This window comes from Agaricus bisporus, assembly GCF_000300575.1.
Source record: "Agaricus bisporus var. bisporus H97 unplaced genomic scaffold AGABI2scaffold_15, whole genome shotgun sequence".
NCBI lineage: Eukaryota > Fungi > Basidiomycota > Agaricomycetes > Agaricales > Agaricaceae > Agaricus > Agaricus bisporus.
In genome coordinates, this window is record NW_006267350.1 from 441,480 (window position 1) to 457,510 (window position 16,031).

At 45.7% G+C, this 16,031-nt stretch overlaps 5 protein-coding genes across 5 annotated transcripts; 1 reads left to right on the plus strand and 4 right to left on the minus strand.

The window, feature by feature from the left end:
- Positions 1 to 2,967: 2,967 nt before the first annotated feature.
- AGABI2DRAFT_195981 (hypothetical protein) lies at positions 2,968 to 4,218 on the plus strand. Its single transcript, XM_006457057.1, has 6 exons — positions 2,968 to 3,023; positions 3,073 to 3,170; positions 3,226 to 3,302; positions 3,354 to 3,630; positions 3,693 to 3,894; positions 3,960 to 4,218. The coding sequence occupies exons 1-6, from the start codon at positions 2,991 to 2,993 to the stop codon at positions 4,071 to 4,073; spliced, it is 801 nt and encodes a 266-aa protein (XP_006457120.1). The 5' UTR covers positions 2,968 to 2,990; the 3' UTR covers positions 4,074 to 4,218.
- Positions 4,219 to 6,290: 2,072 nt separating this feature from the next.
- AGABI2DRAFT_212397 (hypothetical protein) lies at positions 6,291 to 8,219 on the minus strand. The gene is made up of 7 exons (XM_006457058.1): positions 8,041 to 8,219; positions 7,778 to 7,973; positions 7,648 to 7,728; positions 7,344 to 7,589; positions 7,264 to 7,279; positions 7,158 to 7,201; positions 6,291 to 7,097 (listed from the first exon to the last, which is right to left on the minus strand). Exons 1-7 carry the CDS (start codon positions 8,146 to 8,148, stop codon positions 6,325 to 6,327), a joined length of 1,464 nt encoding a protein of 487 aa, XP_006457121.1. The 5' UTR covers positions 8,149 to 8,219; the 3' UTR covers positions 6,291 to 6,324.
- An 814-nt stretch (positions 8,220 to 9,033) lies between these two features.
- On the minus strand, positions 9,034 to 9,969 carry AGABI2DRAFT_229417 (hypothetical protein). Its single transcript, XM_006457059.1, has 5 exons — positions 9,736 to 9,969; positions 9,548 to 9,681; positions 9,455 to 9,489; positions 9,308 to 9,402; positions 9,034 to 9,241 (listed from the first exon to the last, which is right to left on the minus strand). The coding sequence occupies exons 1-5, from the start codon at positions 9,910 to 9,912 to the stop codon at positions 9,134 to 9,136; spliced, it is 549 nt and encodes a 182-aa protein (XP_006457122.1). The 5' UTR covers positions 9,913 to 9,969; the 3' UTR covers positions 9,034 to 9,133.
- A 978-nt stretch (positions 9,970 to 10,947) lies between these two features.
- Positions 10,948 to 13,505, minus strand: AGABI2DRAFT_188818 (hypothetical protein; the record flags this gene model as incomplete). The annotated part of the gene is made up of 7 exons (XM_006457060.1): positions 10,948 to 11,298; positions 11,323 to 11,682; positions 11,741 to 11,932; positions 11,988 to 12,146; positions 12,203 to 13,030; positions 13,101 to 13,388; positions 13,445 to 13,505. 7 exons carry the CDS (start codon positions 13,503 to 13,505, stop codon positions 10,952 to 10,954), a joined length of 2,235 nt encoding a protein of 744 aa, XP_006457123.1. The 3' UTR covers positions 10,948 to 10,951.
- A 251-nt stretch (positions 13,506 to 13,756) lies between these two features.
- On the minus strand, positions 13,757 to 15,962 carry AGABI2DRAFT_181471 (hypothetical protein; the record flags this gene model as incomplete). The annotated part of the gene is made up of 2 exons (XM_006457061.1): positions 14,395 to 15,962; positions 13,757 to 14,338 (listed from the first exon to the last, which is right to left on the minus strand). The coding sequence occupies exons 1-2, from the start codon at positions 15,949 to 15,951 to the stop codon at positions 13,757 to 13,759; spliced, it is 2,139 nt and encodes a 712-aa protein (XP_006457124.1). The 5' UTR covers positions 15,952 to 15,962.
- Between the last annotated feature and the right edge of the window lie 69 nt (positions 15,963 to 16,031).

The window sequence follows — 16,031 nt, forward strand, 5'->3', positions numbered from 1 at the left end:
AACTGTTCATCACTGATGGTATAGACTGCCGTTGCATTGCGAGATGCACGGACGCACTAGACGAAACGGCTTCTTAAAGTCTAGCCCACTCTTTGTGTTGCGGCAATGCGCAGTTCCTATACAAATTGCTGGGTCGTACTTGCCTTCAACGTGTTTTAACTTTTATCTTAGGCAACTGCCATAGTTAAAAGGGCCCGAACTGAATTGACCTGATTGAGTCAGTCATTAGTTATTTTTTATCGCTTCAGGGAAAATATCTGTTGTGGTTGCTTTATCCCAATGTGAGTATTCAATATTCAGCGACCATCTGCATGAACCGGGAACGTTAATATCATTCCTTTTTCTTTCTGCCTAAAGAAACATCGTACAGTAATAACCATACAAGATCGCCGTCAGTAAACGAATGTTCTCTTGAAAGCTGCGGATGATATTATTGCAACGCTAACGGGGATCACTTCACGGATATTTTTATCTTGCTTAGCACTTTGTTCGTTAAACGACTCAGTCCATCCCTGGAAGGACAACAAACGTGAACATATCAAATACTCAACATCTTGATTCATCGGTTTCCGAACATTGTCAAGGTGTAATTTTGTCGACATCCGGCATCGGGGGGTGAATAGGAATAGCCTTCGTTATTCCTTCCTTCTGATCTGGGACACGTTTTGGTATTCTAGTTAAAGTCGATGGATATCACTTATCGTCAGCGTTCAGTATTATGGTTTTTCTACCTAAACTCGAGCCGCCCACGCTACTCGATCAGGAAATTAACAAACTGCAGACTCTACCAAGCTGAACGATTTCACAGCAATGAGATTATTGCTCGATGACTGGATAGTTGACACAAACTTTTACGTCTTGGTGACAAGCGTCATTCATATCTTATTCGGGAGCAAATTTTCCTTAATATTTCGGTATGATCTCAGTGGACGACTGTCCGTAGGATTTGGAATTCCAGATTCTTCCAGGTTTCGTTCTAAACTCTATATGTTTCAAACTCCGCTGGTCATTCCAGATCTTTTCTCATCCGTAGACCATTCGTCTCCAGACTTCCAGATATCTTACTGCTAAAAATAAAATGAAGATGACAGAGAGCATTACCACACTGTTTTTCAAGTTACAACTCATATGAGGGGACCCAACTCAATAAGGAGATAAAGCATGAGCCGTTTCACCCGTGATAAGTTCGTACCTCATCGTTGCGCCTCTAAAATTTAAAGGTGCACACCAGCACTTACAATTACCTACCAAACTGTGTATGATGGACTCATGATGAACACTCCGAGATTCTAATCGAGATTAAATCTCGCACATGACTGATTTTACGGTAGAAAGTGATGTAAAATGAGGTAAAATGCAGTCTGTAACAAGTCTGGAAGAGCGAAAAAATCTGGAGAGGGGGGGGGGGGGGGGGGGTGCTTCCAGATTTTAGTCTGGAACGACTCTGGAACGACGTCGTTTCAAGATCAACTGATGGGTTGTCCCGATTTAGCGGGCGGCATCAACGGCACACAGCCACATTTCCTTTTTAAAAAATCTGGAATCTGGAAAGTAGGAAAAAAAGTCTGCGGATGTTCACCCAGTAATATGATAATCCATGTATCCTCGTCCCTATCCGCCGTTGTGAAACACGACGCAATTTGTTGCCTAAAGGGATAGCGAAGATCCAATGACGGTGACGTCTTTTTTTGCATCCCTAGCCACAAGTTCAGAGTTTATGAAATAGGGTACAAAGTGGCCTTGACATTGCCAATGATCGACAACGAGGTTGTAAAGGGCATTCCTAATCCTTAATAACCTAATAGGTACTTGCGAAGCCTGCCCCACAGGGCCAGATCCCCAACCTTTAGACAGATGATGAAGAATCAGAGACAAGTTCCGAGGGAAGATAGGGTATAAGGAACGCAAGCCGACCAAGCTTCTCCTAGTCTGGAATGCCCCTGAACAGAAGTTGAAGAAACCATTTTGTTCTGGGGGGATTAAAGGCTGGTGGCAGTGAAACACTACCTGAAGCTACATACTCGCGTCCCGCATCCGAAATTGACATGTCGGATTCAATTTTCTAAGCATCCGAAAAGTACATCTTCTTAAGTATCGAGAAGACTTGCGTCTTGGCACCTGTGGTATTCTATTAAGCGCAAGTTATATATTTGATTTAAGTTCGACTACGGACTTTTTATAAATTCTATGATCATTTCAGTTTGGACATGAGAACCAAACGCCATTTGATCGTCGCGTGGTTCAGCATCAGCTCAATCTCGGCCGAAGTAATGTCTGAGTTGGATGATAATTTGATGTTCCCCAGGCTAATGAGAATCACTTTACCCTGCAGGACCGTGAGTCTAGTCTATCAGCAATACATACACGGAGGAATTATATGATAAGATAAAATCGGAGCTTCCATTCTGACAGGCCGTCACCAGCCATGGAGCGCTCCTGGGATGCCAAGGTGAATAGGCCGGCCAAGTGATCGTTCACAAATAGGTTCCGCAGGTCGGTGACAGCGGAGGAACCATATATACTGAATCGGAAAACTCATATAGCAACCGTGACTTAATCTCCGATAGATATAACTTTTTATCCTCTCTAGAAGCTTAACCCCCAATGCCATTCTTATTCGACGGAAGTCTCGTGTCCGTAGGTTTGTGATACACCGGTGATTTATAGGTCCGAGCAGCGGAACCTTCCTATAGTACATTCAAACGTTTCCGATTGCAGACCAAGACGAAAGGGGAATGTAGCACAAGGGGCGTAAATTCTGGTCATTTAAAGGTCATAAATGACGCAAAATGCCAGACAGCAAGGAGAACAGGTGTTAGTATATATGAACCCTGGGACAGCGTGCTGCGAGCGTGGTCCTGTTCCGAATAAAGGTGTCTGAGCTGCTAAAGAGCAATCTAAACGCCGGCTTATGTCAGCCGAGGTGCCGCGTCGAGCTTGCGCGTCCAGAACATTTAAACTCTCCGTCTTCTTTCTCTCTCCTGCACGCCATGGACCATTTTCCGACAAACTGGGGCAATCCCGTATGTTTTTTATTCTTCCTATCCAATCCAACACTCACGACAGGCACAGCGCAAAGAGACATTTGACGCCTGCAGCACATACCCCCTTCCCCACAGGGCAACCAACGACACCCAAGATGCTTTCTCTTCTGGCGTGCAGCACACCCAGTGAGTGTCCAGCTGCTTCCATGAACATAGCTGCGCAAACTGATTCGTGTCCAAGGCAGCCGATCGTGACAGGCACCAGTGTTCTTGCGCTGAAATACAAGGATGGTGTCATGATGGCCGCAGATAACCTAGGTGCGTTTCCCTCGTCGCACCAGTCGCGTCGTCGCTGAAATTCTTCCCCAGCGTCTTACGGCTCTCTCGCCCGCTTCAAGGACATACAGCGGCTTCACCCAGTCGGCAAATACACTGTTATCGGCGCAGGCGGCGACATGTCCGACTTCCAATACATCCAAAAATTCTTGGAGCAGCTAATCATCGAAGAGTTCACCTCTCAAGACGGCCACGATTTGGGACCGGCTCAAATCCACGAATATCTTTCTCAAGTGATGTACTCCCGTCGGTCAAAGATCAATCCCCTTTGGAATTCCTTACTAGTCGGCGGCTTCAAAGATGGAAAAAGGTCCCTTGATTTCTGCCTTGTCGATATCTTCGTCCGTTCTTCTGATCTGTAAAATTTTATAGTTTCCTCTCGTATGTGGATCTTTTGGGCACGACATACTCGGCTACCACCCTTGCCACTGGGTTCGGAGCTTACTTGGCCCAACCCATCCTTCGTAAAGAGGTTGAAGGGAGAGAAAATGAGTTGACTGAAGAAGAGGCCATTCGGGTTATGGAATCGTGCATGAAAGTGCTTTACTACAGAGATGCACGGAGTCTTGATAAGGTTTGTTGCCCGCTCTATTAATAGTGACGTGTTAGCCGAATCTTTGACCTTACCTTTCCTTTCAGTATCAACTCGCTGTTATCACTGCCGACGGCGTCAAGATATCCGAATCTCGTCACCTTTCAACAACGTGGTCGTTTGCAGAAGGAATTAGAGGCTACGGCGCTCAAACCCAATGATGCAAAAGAACAACTTGTATAATACATCGTCTCAATCTGCCGCTGTTAATGGTAAATAGCTTCGTTGTTGTACCTCTGGTCGTCATCAAACCTTCAACCCAATGCTGAACGGGAAAAGCATCTAATCTCACAATTTCGGTTGGTCTTCAGAGCTTGTACCGTCACGTGGATATCAGCCAGTATTGGATCCAGGATTTCACGACTTCACATGACTTGTCGAATATCTCGATGCCACGTATGCTTTCTTCCCGGGCTAAAAATGCTGACGCTTTCAGACCGAATGGCTGAACTGAATTTATCCCCTCAACACTGTGTCCACGGCCCCTACGGGCATTTGGATGTCCTAACTTGCCGCCAGGGCAATTCTGACCTCGTTCAGATGAGATGAGGCTTTTCCCAACTCTGTTCTATATCGCTTGTATCATACTGCTTGGCATTCGCCTTCGTCCTCTGCATCACTCTGCTTCGAATTCTTTATCCAGTGTTTTCTCGTGGTGCCAGAGGGCGACGCTCGGTCCTCGAGTAGGATGGATTTACAGACTTATAAATACATCTTTGACGTGGTTACGCAAACATCCCTCCTCAGATTCTTTATTACCTCTGACAACGTCGCCTGCCGGGTCGGGAAACAACACGTATTTCACTAATATGTGGAGAGTGGATGTTTTAATCAGGGGTTTGGCGGTTCGGGGTTTGGAGTCCGTAGGACGATTTTGGAGGACGACATTGACGGTGGTTGTGGATGAGGTTGGGAGTTTTGGGATTGTGCGATTTCGTGAGCGGGTTAAGGAGTTTATGGGAAGTGAGTGTTTTTCCTGTGATTTTTATTCATCTTTTATGTTACCTGCAGGATATGTCTGATCTGATGATTTTTTAGCGTGACATGCAACGAGCTTGCATTGGCCACTTTCCTCTCAAAAAAAATTGGTTTTGTCGTGGACTGGGGACTCGACGGTTGATTTTTGATCCATGACTTTGTTGATGATGCATTTGTAAGGTACATTAGTCGTATTTGCATGTTATCGGTCAATAGGGATCAACAAGTTCATCCTTGATTTATGCCTTGCCTCCCTTCGTTTCACTTTGATCCTTTATGTAAATCAAGTGGGAAAGAATAGGTGGGTGTAGAAGGAGGTTTTGGGATGCTTGGTTCTACATTCACATTGTTCACGGAGACAGTTCCTGTTCCTCGATACAGACAGAGTCTTGCCAGACTTGTTTTGACGAGAAAATGACTTCTCTGTGTGGTTTCTTTCCGCCTTGGTAAACATGAAATTTAAGAAACAATCTTGCTACTGACGTAGGGAAACAACCCCTTTTCGAACAGTATTCAACTTTCTGTTTATACTCCTCACCCATAAATGGCACTTTATTTATCATTCTGGGATATATGTAAAATCGAAATCGAGAATCTTAATGGTTTGATGTCCTTTTGGGAATCAGACCGACATCTCCTTCTTTCCTTTCTTTTGTTTGTAGAGTATGAAGGTCATCGGTAAATAAACTATTGGGATCAAGCTCGGCCGCAACAGACCAGTTAAAGGCAAGGAATCCATAGAAAATCCTTATAATCTAGAACATTGATCACACGCGGAACTGGGATAGCACCGACATTGCATACCGAACGACACATGGCCTACTACTATTGCGTGATAAGAATGAAAAGAACCTATATGTGATGAATATTGAAGGGAAGGTAATGCCGCGTTCAAATAAGAAACTCATGAGTCCGTCTGTTGACATGATTTTATGTTGTACTGCTCCGACTCGGGGACCGAGTCGTTCGTCAAATCTCAAGCTGTATGGACCCTCCTGGATTCAACGGTATTTTAGATATAAGATAATTACGATAAAGTACAGCTATAAGGTTGTCTACATTTGTATGATCGTATGTGATTCGAATCAGAAGAGAAACACGTATCGTTGCGTGATGGACGACGATTTGACATTGTCGGCACGAGGTTAAAATTAACGGAATGCGGCCAGGAACACCACTTCCACAAAGTGATGTTATTACGTTACACAGGAACTGTTCGTTGATAGCAATGATGCGAAGAGAAAAGAGAGTGGTCATAGAGTCATGATAAGAGGAAAGAGGGTACCACAGGACACATGCTATGATGAAAATAAAAGGAAAGAACGTTACTAAAATATGAGCAATGTCCGAATGAAGATGGTCAAGTCAAATTCATAACTAAACAATACAAAAAACATGTGTCCCACCCTGAACGTAACTCAATTAACCACCAGCTCAACTTCCCTCTGGTCTACTTCTTTCACCTCCAGAATTTTCCTGCAAGTGAGGCGGAATATATGGAGGTGGAAGTTCACGAACGACTTGTCCAGCATCCTGATGCTGATATATAATCTCGCTTTCCATAGCGGAAGTGCTCATTGAATCATGGTGTGGTGGTTGCAATGAGGCCGAACGAACCGGCCAGTCTGGAAGAAGTCTTGCTGAAGATGACAACATTTGGCTCCGATCATGATGGGCAAGTGTTGTTTGTGCAGCTTCTCGTGCCTTCCCTGAGCGCCTAACCGAGGACATGGGGAATTGAGCGAAACTTGGCCCACCCCGTTGATCTGTACCACTGCTGGACGTCAGGTGGAAGTGAGGTTGAGACTGATCAGCGGTAGAATCTCTTCTATCATCGCTGAAGGGTTCTATAGAGTAAGGGAGAGAGCCTATCGGGGAAAATGCGGTCTTTCCGGAAGAGGGCGTGTGGTTGGGGCTCGAAGCCATGAACTGCGTGACGGAGAGGACTTGCCCACTAGGCCCCGAGTCCATGAATTTTCGTGGCTCAATGTCTGGCTTTAAGCTCTCAAGCCTACGACGCCTATGTATCCAGAATGCAATTGCACCAGCGATAAAGAGTACCCCGGCCACCGAGACAACAACGCCGACGATAATGGCAGTGCGTTTCTTGGATCTTTGAGAATCTTCGCGTGCTTTTTCCGCGTCATCGAGCTCCTTTTGGGTGGTGACGATGGTACGAAAACCGATGCAAGCATAGTCTATTGAGCCTGGAGTTGCAAAAAATTTCAATAAACCTAACTGTGTCCGACAACAGCGGTATTCCTCACCAAAAGTCGAAATGTATTGCGTCCCTGTAGCCCATCGCCCAGTTCTAACGAAAGAAAGGCAATGTAATTGAGGATCTTTTGGATTCAGAGAGGGTGGAGGACTTACTTGTCAACGACGCCGGCTGCGGCAGAAAATAATAGAGTTAATAAGACAAAAAATTCGGACCGAGTTAAGTCAATACTTACCGAAAAGTGTAGTGTCTGGGTCAGCACGATTACTATAGACCACAGCGTTGTTGCCGTCCGATAGAGAGATATTCGTTATGACAGGAGAATTCACAGCATTCAGCACGACCGTATAGGGTGATTCTCCTCCATTAATGTTCAGTCTCCAAAAATGACAAGTCTCGACTCTACCACCATCAGTAACGTTTGAGGTGATAGTGAAATCATTAGGGGGTGTGGGTGCTGCGCAGTCTTGACCTTCAGGATCTATTGGGATATAGCTATAAGCCCGGCCAACTGCAAACATATTCTGAAGAATGCTCACTTTCGACGACCTGGTATATCAGCCCTCCATCTCCTCCTGTGAACCCATCCGAATCCATTAATTGTAGTGAGAAATTAGTGCCTAAGAAACCCTTTAACCGTATGGTCCGAAATCGACAACACAAACTCACCAACGGGGTGCTTTGGAGTCCATGACAGCGTATCATTGGTATTCCCGATAAGTTGTGTTATAGGTTGACCTCCCTGAGGAAACGACATCATATAATACGGTGGAGTACCAATGAAATTGCCAGCAGTCGTATTTTTGGGATCGGGAATCACAACGATAGGAAAGTCCTGACATATTGGTACTCTCTGCGGTGTGGCCTGAATGGAAACAAAATTGAGCTTCAACTGCGAGAGAGGGAGAGAAAAGGCCACGCTCTATACTTACATCATTTTCAAATTTCCAATTAAATCTCAGTTGAGAATTTTGGCCCGCTGCATGGAGGGCGAATATGGAAGCGCCGAATAAAAGTCGTAAAACCAGCGACGATGACATTCACGGATGGAAATGATCCTCGTATCGTCCTGGAACAGGTGCAGAAATGGCAAAAGGTGAACCGCAAGGAGGGGAAGGAAGAAGGGAAAGAAGCTGAGGGACGAATTAAAAGCGGCCGTGATCCTTATGCAAGGCAGTGACTCTCCAGACCCTGGCCGGAATTAGAAAGGTTTTGAAGTGGCGCCGGGGTATATACAAATGGAGTAACTTGCCACACAGTGGCAGGTTAGGCGCGAATTTCGGAAGCGGTGAATGAAAGGGAAGGAAGAAGAGAGAGGGATGCACTAGAAGACCTCCTCCGGTACGATGCGATGATGCATCATGCAATAACATATGTACACGTTGGAAGTCGTTGGGAAGTCTTCCCATTCGCTGTCATCAGAAAGAAATGTCAGCATCGGGGAGAGAGCGTAGCGATGTAAACATGTCCATCAGTTTCATCAGCCGACTGAAATGTGATATAAGCTGCCAACTTCCGGACGGGAGTCACTGTGCTCGTATCATAACGACGTGATGGAAAGTCTTCGCACCGATTGAATGCGGAGATAACCTCGAGAATACTTGAGTTTTCGCCATGTATATCAGATGTATATTGTGGACAATGAGCATCGTCCCTGCCTTGAGAGAAGCTTACTACGCAAGTGGCTAGAAGGGGCTCATCATCAGTACTAGTCATCAGTTAAATATCATCCAAAGATAATTTATCATATCAAGATAGAAGCACTGGAGCATTCCCATGCTGTGCTCATCTGCGCGCATGCTGTGAACAGGAAATCCAACAGTGCATGCAGGTGCTTGGCGCCTGGCCCTTGGCCCTTGCGTGTACCGGGGTCTCAGACTTCAGTTGTATGCCGGCACCTCAGATTGTACCTGGTCACAGTTGTACGTTAATGAAGTTAACTCGTCGTTTACATAGCCACATCATCGAAGAAAACATTTCTTAATTGATGCACGTACAAAATACACAAACTCTCCTTTAATCATTCTAAAGTGTAGCCAATACAGCCTCCATACCTGTAACGGTAAGATCGCTCGGGATATTTTCCACCGCAACCGAGTTCACTGTTCCATCTTCTGCCACAATCACATATCGCTAGATCATCACCATTTTAATTAGAAAATGCGCCAGAATTAAGTACCTGTTTGGACAACTCCTTACCTTTGAGCGCGGACCTCCCAAGCGAGGAGTCGCATCAAATAACATTCCGAGTGCACCTGTGTACGCACCCTTGTCATCGGCGATGAAACGTAATTCTGTCAAAGAAATTTACAATCAATGATTTCTCGTTGGAATTCAGGTACTCACTGGTCCCTTCTGGAGCCAAGTTCTCCTTCCAGGCTCTAATCATAGATGAGTATATGCGCTTCCAATATTAGAGTACGATCACCATGTTCTCACTTCATGACAAAGACATCGTTAACCGAAACGACATAGATGTTCTTAACACCCTTAGCCTGAAATTCATCGAATTTCCTGATATAATCCGGTATCTGTCTGCTACAAGTCCCCGTGAATGCTCCTGGAACACCGATCTGACAAAGCGTCTTCACTTTCTTGTTCTACAGAAACACAACAAAAAAACATACAATGAGGATCTTTCCGCTCAAATCAAGATCGACAGGTTCATCTGCGGCGTTTTCTTTAAGAACAAGAGAAGAAGAAGGTTTGGGCAAAGTCGCTCCAGGTTTTATTTGGGCGACTGAAAGAACAGAAGCTGCGACGGAATGGGCGGCTTGGGCGGCGGCGGCAATAGCGGAAGCCATAATCTTGATACGATGTAAATGAGAGTGAAAGGAAGAGTTTGGTGAGAAAGAAATAAGGGAAGGGGGCGGGGTTTGAATTCTGATCTTCAGCTCCCTTTTTTGGGTGACGTCATTTACTTTCTTTGAATCGGAGGAGATGTAGAAGGCGCTGCAAAGGTGATGTTGAGAACATTAAAGTACGAGAAAATGTTAGGTAGATATTCGCGGAGACAGCTCCACCTAATTTAATGTTTTTTTATTCGTGAGATAAGTATACTCTAAATGAGCTACTCGCATCAAATATTATCGTCGTGGGAGTTGCGATTGGACTCTCGGCTTGAGCTCCGTAGGAGAAGCACTAAAAATAGTGATCGATCGCTGCATTATTTTTAGTGCTTCTCCTACAAACACTCATGATCAACTCTGACGACGATGACAACTTATTCCGAAGGCAGCTAACCCTAGTATTCCAACTTGCCACTATGTGTGATCGTCAGCCACCGATCCCATCAAAAAGTCTTCCTTTCACCCTCGAGTTCCGGATAAGTTTCCTATCCACTACTTACGCGTATCTGTGGTTTATTCTTTTCATTGTGTACCGAATAATCTATCATTGCCCAAGGAAAAACCCGTCGGGGCCGCGTGCTCTCCCTCGGTAGGAATGCTTTCATCCAATAACAATATATAAAAATTTACTAGTTCAGTAATGGATTTAAGTGTACGCTACTATTTAATTCGCTGATGATCAACTTGTACTAACACATGATCGAACACTACTGAATTAAGATGTACTTGGTATACAAAGATATGTTCTTCGCGATAAGTCCGTACAGGTCCGTACCGAGCCCTGATCCGCTCATTTGATGACAACTCAGGCTGGCCATGCATTAAATTGAGACAGTTATCAACACAGGGGCAGTGAACATAACCCTGTGTTTCATCCCCTGCAGCATCTCTATGTTCCACGGAACAGCAGTAAAATATAAATGGAATCAAGTTGTACAGAGAAACGGCTAGCGACAATACAGAGAAAATATCTGGAAGTTTCAATTATATCTCTTTATATGCCCTTTCTGCCAAATCTTTTTAACCAGTCCCTTCCGGCTTCCCATGCAACCTTGGACGCCTCCACTCCATCAATAGGGTGCCCTTCTCCGTCAAAGACAAGTACTTCTACGGTTTCTCCCGCACCTTTCAGCAAATGATAGAATCCAAAACCTTGTGTCGGTGAAACGCGTTGGTCAGAGGCGCCGATACAGAGCAAGACCGGGGGAATTCGTTTAGACCCTCCAGAATTTTGTTGTCGTTCCTCTAAATAATTGACCAAGGCCGTCGACGGAGAAGCAGCATATAACTCTCCAAAAATACGAGGTGTAACATGTGGTGCCAAGGAGCGATCACCACGAACTTCTAAATCATCCAACAAAGAACCTTGTGGAAATGATGACTCAATCGGATATTCATCTTGAAAACCAAATTCTGCAAAATACCAATCTGGAATATCGGTACCAGCAATTTCACCGCAGGTAATGACAGGATTGCGAAGCACGGCGGCGCTGTAGATGTCTGGAAAACGACTGATAAGATGTGCTGCAATGAAACCACCATGACTTCCTCCCCAAACGAAGATTTCGCCTTTTCCCAAACGAGCCAAATGAAGGTCGTTTATAAGAAACAAAGTTGATGCATGGACATCCTCAACATCTAGAGTTCCGCATTTGCCCAGAAGCTTGTAAACATTGTCTTGTCCATATCCAGTCGTTCCAGTATAATTCGGTTGTGAAAAGGTATCTGAAAAAGTTCAAGTTTAACAAATCAAAAGTTAAGATCTAAAGAACTTTGCGCGTACATCCTTCTAAAGCCAGCGCGGTGGTTGCTGCGGAAAAAGAAGTCGTAGACCCAACATGAGGACCTCCGTGCGGGGCCGTGATCAGTGGTCCTTGGGATTCCTGAAGCGTAGACCGGACTACAATAGTTTCCAAAGGCCAACGATCAGATATCTGATGGACACTAGTTCGTATCGTTTGCAGAGCTGAATAAACTAGGGGAAAACCATATTTTCAACCGTTCGAAGACGATAGGTCGGCCGAACGTACCATCTGTTGCCAAATCAGGCTCATCCACGACGGACCATTGAATATTGTTGTTGTCAGAGACTACTCCCAAAAGAACTTCATATGGAACGGCTGGTGAACTCCTTGAGCATATAATACGGCTCTTTCCATCTGTTGTTAAGAGCGTCCAGCTAAAGAGAGCTAAGAATTCATCAGTGCCTATTTTGTTTGAGACAAAAAGAAAACCAACCACTGACCTGAATCGGGCGGTGTGATATCTTTGATTGAACCGTCAAGAACTGATATAGAGAGAATGGTGGTACGAGAGCCCCATTGGGATTGAATGATAAGCCGTGAAGGAAAAGCTTCCAATTGGAGAAAGGGACTAGAACACAGATTGAAAGGAGGATAAAGCCCAGGAAAATCTATCAACTTCTCTACTGGGATAGTAGGGACAACACTCCGAATGTGAGGTCTGATTTCTGTAGGTGCGTTTGAGCGAGTGACTTCTGTAGATAGAATGGCAGTTGTCGAGATATGGGGTCCTCCAGCGTCAGATGATAGCCAGTACAAAGTCACTTTGGAATCCTCCACTAGGACACGCGGAGAACGTCCTGACTTCTGGTCGCTTATCTTGCGAGCCGAAAACACAACAAGATCCCGTTTCTTTTCCTCCGATTCCATATCAGATTCCTGGAATTGTAATTCCCAAATACCAAAAGGACGATTGAAACATCCCTTGATTCCAAGTAATCGCCCATTCGAAGTATATTCATATCCCGTTGCATATATTACGTTTTCTTCGGCATTTGGGAAGAATACACCTTGGCCAAAGAGAACATTGTCGAAAGCAAGTTTGATTTCAAACAACCGAGGTTTTGATGGCGTAACATGCGTATCGTTAGGTCCTCTCCAACGTAAGAGAAACAAACGCGGTTGACGTTTCCCACCAAAACCTTCTCCGAACGAAGGTTTATAACGAAATTGGGTATAGGGATCATCTGTTGTATTCGTTGGCGCATTCGCTTCGGCCGTATAAAGTAAAGCCGTCTCAGAAGGCGAAAAGGCAAGCGTAGATAAATATTCTAGATTTCCCCATGTTAATCGAAAAAATTTCAAATGAAAAACGCTGATTGTGGATTCGTAGGCACTTACCATCAAGATAAAATTCTCGATGAAAATCAGTCACTTCAAAACAAAAATCCATCCTATTCTTAACCCAAATCTCCAAAAACCGTTTCATCAAAGTACCCTCCTTTCTCTCCCTCAAATCCGCACGAAGGTCACACGAAGGAGATATAACAGATGCCACAATTTCGCCAACCTCTTGAAGAGGAAATTTGGTGGTGGGGACATGTGCATGAGTGTTAAGGGCCACTACTTTAGTCAACGTTTTTTTGGTGTTGGAAACGTGATTTCGTGCGGTATATGAAATCTGGATGGCTATAACAATATAAATCAATAAGTGGGATGTTGAATGCCGGAAGAGTTAAATGTACCATCGTCATTCAGAAATGTTGCTGCTACTGGAGTCGGGATCTCGGCTAGCCGGGTATACATGGCAGTTGGTAGAGGATTGATAAGATGATCTTAAAGGACCTTGTCCTAGATTTATCACGTGTTATGCAGTATAGGATTTTGACGAAGATGTCAATTTTCAACCCACATCATAATCAGAGAAGGGAGATATATACACGTACATCCATACAAAAACAACCAATATACACCAACTCATCATCAGGGTAACAAGTACTCAAAAAAAAAAAAAGTAAAAAGCTCAAAATAATCATACAAAAATCGTTCTTTTTCTTCTACTCCCCTCTAGGCGAAATAACAGCCACCACAACCGAAATATCATCATCTTTCCCTCCACAAAACCTCTTCCCAATCTCTCTCGCTCTTCTCCCAAACGGTATCTCATCCTTATCCTCATCCTCATCTAAAGAAGAAGAAGAAGAAGAACGTTCACTGACACGTCTCGCTCTTGAACATAACGCTTCCGAAAGCATCCCAGCTAATGATTTCCTTTTCAACGTCGTCGTCGTCGTCGTCGAATTGGATTCAGCTGTAGTAGTTGTAGTAGGCCGAAGAGTCGAACAAGTAGACGATTCCGATGAATATCCCGAATCTTCTTCTTCTTCCTCTTCCTCCTCCTCCTTCGGTAGGGTAGTAGCAGTGGTGGTGGTGGTGGAATCCTCCATCGTATCCAAAAAAGTCTTTTTAAACCTCACAACCTCATCCAAAACATCCTCATCCCATAAATTATCACTCAACCCATCACTCGCCAAAATCAAAATATCATTCGCCTTCACAGGAAGCGTAATCACCATCGCCGAATTCCTCGGCGTCACACTCGTCGACGTCGTCGGTCCAAGTTGAACTGGGGTATTAAACTATTTTTACAACAAGTTCAGTCACTTGCACTTGAGAGAAAACGAATAAAACTTACGTCCCACCACATTTCTTCCGATCTCCAAACGATATCTTCACCTCTCACCAACATACCCATACAATCACCTACATGAGCAATCTTGATAACAGCATCATATTCCCCTCTCCTCTCCTCTCCTTCAACCAATTCACATTCAACTTTACTCGTCGCACTCGGAGTAGTAGGTGTAGTTGCTCTCAACGGACTTTCGGCGGAAATAGAATTTGCCGAAAGAGGACTAGCCGAAGAGGACGAGGTTATTATTGTTGTCGAATGACAGGAATGAGTGGATGAAGAGGATGATGCAGGCGTTGTAGGTGGAGGAGATGGACGGGGTGGATGATCTAATACAGCGAGTAGAGCGGTCGACGATCCTTCAAGCAGAGGTCGGCTATTAGTTTCGCCCTGATTTGATGGAGAAGTTGATTGAGATCTAGCACGCTCGGTTCGCGGCGTTAACGACTCGGAAGATATCACATGAGCTTTGAGCGTCTTATCGTACGCTCGTTCGAGAATCTGCAAGACATCAATACCCTCGCTCAATTCCTCTAACGAATCCTCAAGATCCTGTTCCAAGTCCTCTACAGGGGTAGACGGGCGATCGGCAAATGTAAATGTCTGGGTATGATCCGGTTCGTTAGGAGGGGTGGAAAAGACGTCGTGAAGGGACCACGATGCGGGTAGTGACGAGGACATGGACGAGCCGGACCATGGCCACGATGGGGGAGAAGGGCCGGGTCTCGGTCTGAGATGATGTGTGAAAGAGAATTGGGGGCGGGAGGGCGGGAGTGGCGACTGGTATTTTGAGGGTGGAGTCGGTATGAAGCGTGGGGAAGCAGTGGAATCCGGTGCAGGATCGGCAGGAGGAGGGGGAGGGTCATCGAGAGAAGGAGCAGTAGCCGTTCCCACTTCTGTAGAGCAGTAATGCATTAGCCTGCGTGCAAAGATAGCGGAGGGTGTGGTGGATGAAGGGAGTCTTGGATGCGATTTTGCCCATCCGCCGACACCGTCGGCTACACCCATGGCATTGTCCCTGACAAAGTAGGCATCCTCACCGACCTGAACGGCGAGAGAAGCTGGATCACCGGAAGGAGAAGGACCATGACGCCTGGAGGGAACGGGTCTGCAGCGCTTTGGAATGCCATAAGCGCCGACGTCGAGCTGGTACCTGAGGCGCTGCCGCTTGGGCCTGGGATGGTGATGCTGGTCCTGCGAGGGGTGAGATGACGGGGGAAGAGGGTACGGCGAATGGGCGAGGGAGGAGTAGGGGAAGAGGGCGTACTGGCCCTGCTGACTGGATTGTGCGAGGGACTGCGACGACGAGGACTGGGGCTGGGCGAGAGCAAGCGAAAACGGTGGGTGCGAGTGCGAGTTGTGCTGCGAATTCTGCGCCTCTGCAGGTTTGCCCTCGATAGAGAGTCTGTTGGTGGAGAGAGTCGGGCGGGACGGCGGGGGAGCAGACGAGTCGAAGAGAGAAAGTGCCGACGAATTCGAGTATTTGCGGGACGAGGAGGAGACGCTGTTTGAGCGCACCCTCGGCAACACCGTGCAGAGGTGTTTCTGGATCGTCTTCATCGACGGCGACGACAGTTCTTGCAAGCTTATTCTCTTATTTTTCACCTCTCGGACTCACCCGTGTGGTCACGTGAGTCAAT